Source organism: Mandrillus leucophaeus, unplaced genomic scaffold (genome assembly GCF_000951045.1).
Source record: "Mandrillus leucophaeus isolate KB7577 unplaced genomic scaffold, Mleu.le_1.0 Scaffold567, whole genome shotgun sequence".
Lineage (NCBI taxonomy): Eukaryota > Metazoa > Chordata > Mammalia > Primates > Cercopithecidae > Mandrillus > Mandrillus leucophaeus.
Window position 1 is genome coordinate 1,264,699 of NW_012106108.1, and position 2,587 is coordinate 1,267,285.

The window sequence follows — 2,587 nt, forward strand, 5'->3', positions numbered from 1 at the left end:
GGCTACAAATGAATGTTCTACCGCTTCAAAGACTAATGTTGTGCAGAGGAATTAAAGGATGGCTTCCAGAAAATCACTTAATGAGGAAAAAAATTTTTTCCATTGTGCACAGCACTGAGCACTGCCTGGCTCTCCCTAAACTGCCGCCCTCCAGCATCTTTGTTTACATGTGGTTTACATTAATGTCCACCCTACGAACCACAAGTGTTTCTCTAGTCCAAATTTATCAACACTTTTCCTTCATACCAGGGGTGCCTTGGTAAAAATAGAAGAATTAGGTAGTGAAGTTGTGTGATTCTAAAGTCTCCTGCAATCCATCATTTAATTTCCTATCCTTGTTCTGTTTGCTTCATTTCATACCATGATTTTACATAATACTTCAAAGTTTGTAATCCTTTATTCTGGATGGGTCTGAAACACTTAAAGAATGAGCTTTAGAAGTCAGCTCTTACCAGGCATTTAAGAGGCACGACTTAAAACTGCCAATCAAAGTAGAGTTGTGACAACTGAGGCTTAGAACTATGCGCAAGCCAGGCCCCAAACCAACCCAGACTTTTTGTGTAAATGTCACACTAACGTGGTGGTCAAATACTGTGTAAATAGATACTGCGTTCCTCCCAGAGCCCCTGAGCCTTAAAGATCCTTTTCTTTCCTTCCCCATAACCATCTTTCTTAAAAGGGGGAAATGCTGAGAAAACATTTCTTCCTCCTGTCTTGACTCTTCGCCCAAATCTTCTGCACTGGGGCTTCGGAAACATATTCATCCAAAACCCAAACACGCAAACGGGATGTGACCCTCCCTAGGCGGCGGAGTTGGCCTAGGCAGTGCTTGCGACGCACTGGTACTGGTCGACTAAGCAAAGGAGCTGTTAAGGAACCTCACAAGTTTGTCCTCTCATCTGATTGGGTCTCTATACCCTGCTGGCCCGCCCACATTCCTTCCTTCCCAGGAACTGAGATTCCAAGGTGGACATGTAAGAACTCCATTAGGAATCCAACCCGGAAAAAGAGTCCTTGAGAAACTTTTCCCATCCTTTGTGTAACACAAGGGATTCTAGTAAAAAGGTGTGGACACTTATAAAAGAAGGTCATCGGATAACAGCGACTACCGTAAATGAACCATCCAGCCCTTTCCACTAGGTTGAACAAAGTTATATTTTATTTTCACTGGAAAGAAGACCCATGATCCCAAAGGCAACTTTGTTTTCCTTTCTTTTCCCCATTCAACTGTATCATTTCCCCAAGCATCCTAGTGCCTTCTTATGTTTACGTTCCTATGCCACAGCACCTCAGACTAGATGACATACAGCATGACTGAGTCTTCATCATTACCTAAGCAGGTCTTGTCATTTCAGGCAAAAATTTCTGCGGGGCTAACCTGAATACAGGAGCAGAGTTGAAGGCTGGTTGGATTTCCTGCAAGAAGCAGTTAAACACATCCACAGCTGCAGGAGGTTTGAGGAAGCAGCAAAGCTACCAGCAAGATTCCCTTCCACCTACCTCCTAATCCCAGCGCTGGGACCCCCGCATCCCGGCTGGACCTACCTCCCGAGTAAACAGGATAGCTGCGTCGTAGTGCTCCTCATGGTCATCTCCCAGCTGGTTGTGTTGGTGCTGCCACTTGCAAAAGTTCTTGAGTGTGGTGGCCGCGTTCTTGCTCACCTCCAGGCTCTTATCCTTGTCGCCTAGCACCACCACCTTCACCACGGCCAGGCGGATGTGGTTCTCGATGCTAGCATGGCTGTACAGCCTATTGGCGATGGAGGCCAGGGTCAGCAGGTAATGCTGCAGGCCCCGGCCATACAACCGCGCCATGGACGCGTCAGCCACCAGAAGCAGCTCCACCTGGCGGGCCCGGGAGATGGAGCGGCGCCGCCGCCGCCACCACGTCTGCGGTCCTGGGCCCCCAGCGGGCGAGACAGCGGACTGGTCCAAGAGCTGCGAGGCCAGTGCTGCGCGTCTGTGTATAAGAGACAGGTATACTACAGGGCCAAACACAAATGAAATTTGCTTTCCTAAAAGTATGCTTCTGCTTGGCAAGGAGGCCAGAGAAGGCCCATGTGAAATATTTTCCGTGTGTAGTCTAGTTTGAAAAATGCATGTTCTTATAATACTGACAAAAATTAAGATGGGCCATTAATTTATTTGTCCCTTGCTTTTTATCTATTTAAAATATGCTGTTAGGTTCCAGACTTTGGAAAAATAGGGACAGTTAACTATCCAAACAAAAAACAAATTCAGAAAAAGTAATCGACAAATCGTTGAGAATCACTGAGTAGTTTCCTGTTTTCTGGGAAACAATTAGTAACATTATGGGGCAGGAGGTAGGAAGTAACAGACCTTCTATTAATTTTTATTTATTTTAAAATTATGAAATGTGGATTTGTATTTAAAAATGAAAGTGAACTACTAAAATGACCCACTTCTTGGTGCAATGTGCTTACAAAAGTATTTCTTCCTCTTCCTTTAGAGAACCTCCTTCCATAAACTCTCCAAAGCCTCCTTCTTGGCATCCTCTTGTGATGTAGCAGAGCAAGGAACCCTAGATATGGAAAGTTGCTTACCAAAAAAAAAAAAAAAAAAAAAA

The 2,587-nt window shown here is 45.0% G+C and overlaps 1 protein-coding gene across 1 annotated transcript in view; it reads right to left on the bottom strand.

Moving 5' to 3' along the window:
* ADAMTS5 (ADAM metallopeptidase with thrombospondin type 1 motif, 5) overlaps positions 1–2,587 on the bottom strand; it is a 51,122-nt gene that overhangs the window by 43,035 nt on the left and 5,500 nt on the right. Inside the window, exon 2 of the mRNA XM_011998316.1 lies at positions 1,546–1,982. Within this exon, the coding sequence (XP_011853706.1) occupies positions 1,546–1,982 (437 nt within the window). The remainder of the gene's footprint in view (positions 1–1,545; positions 1,983–2,587) is intronic.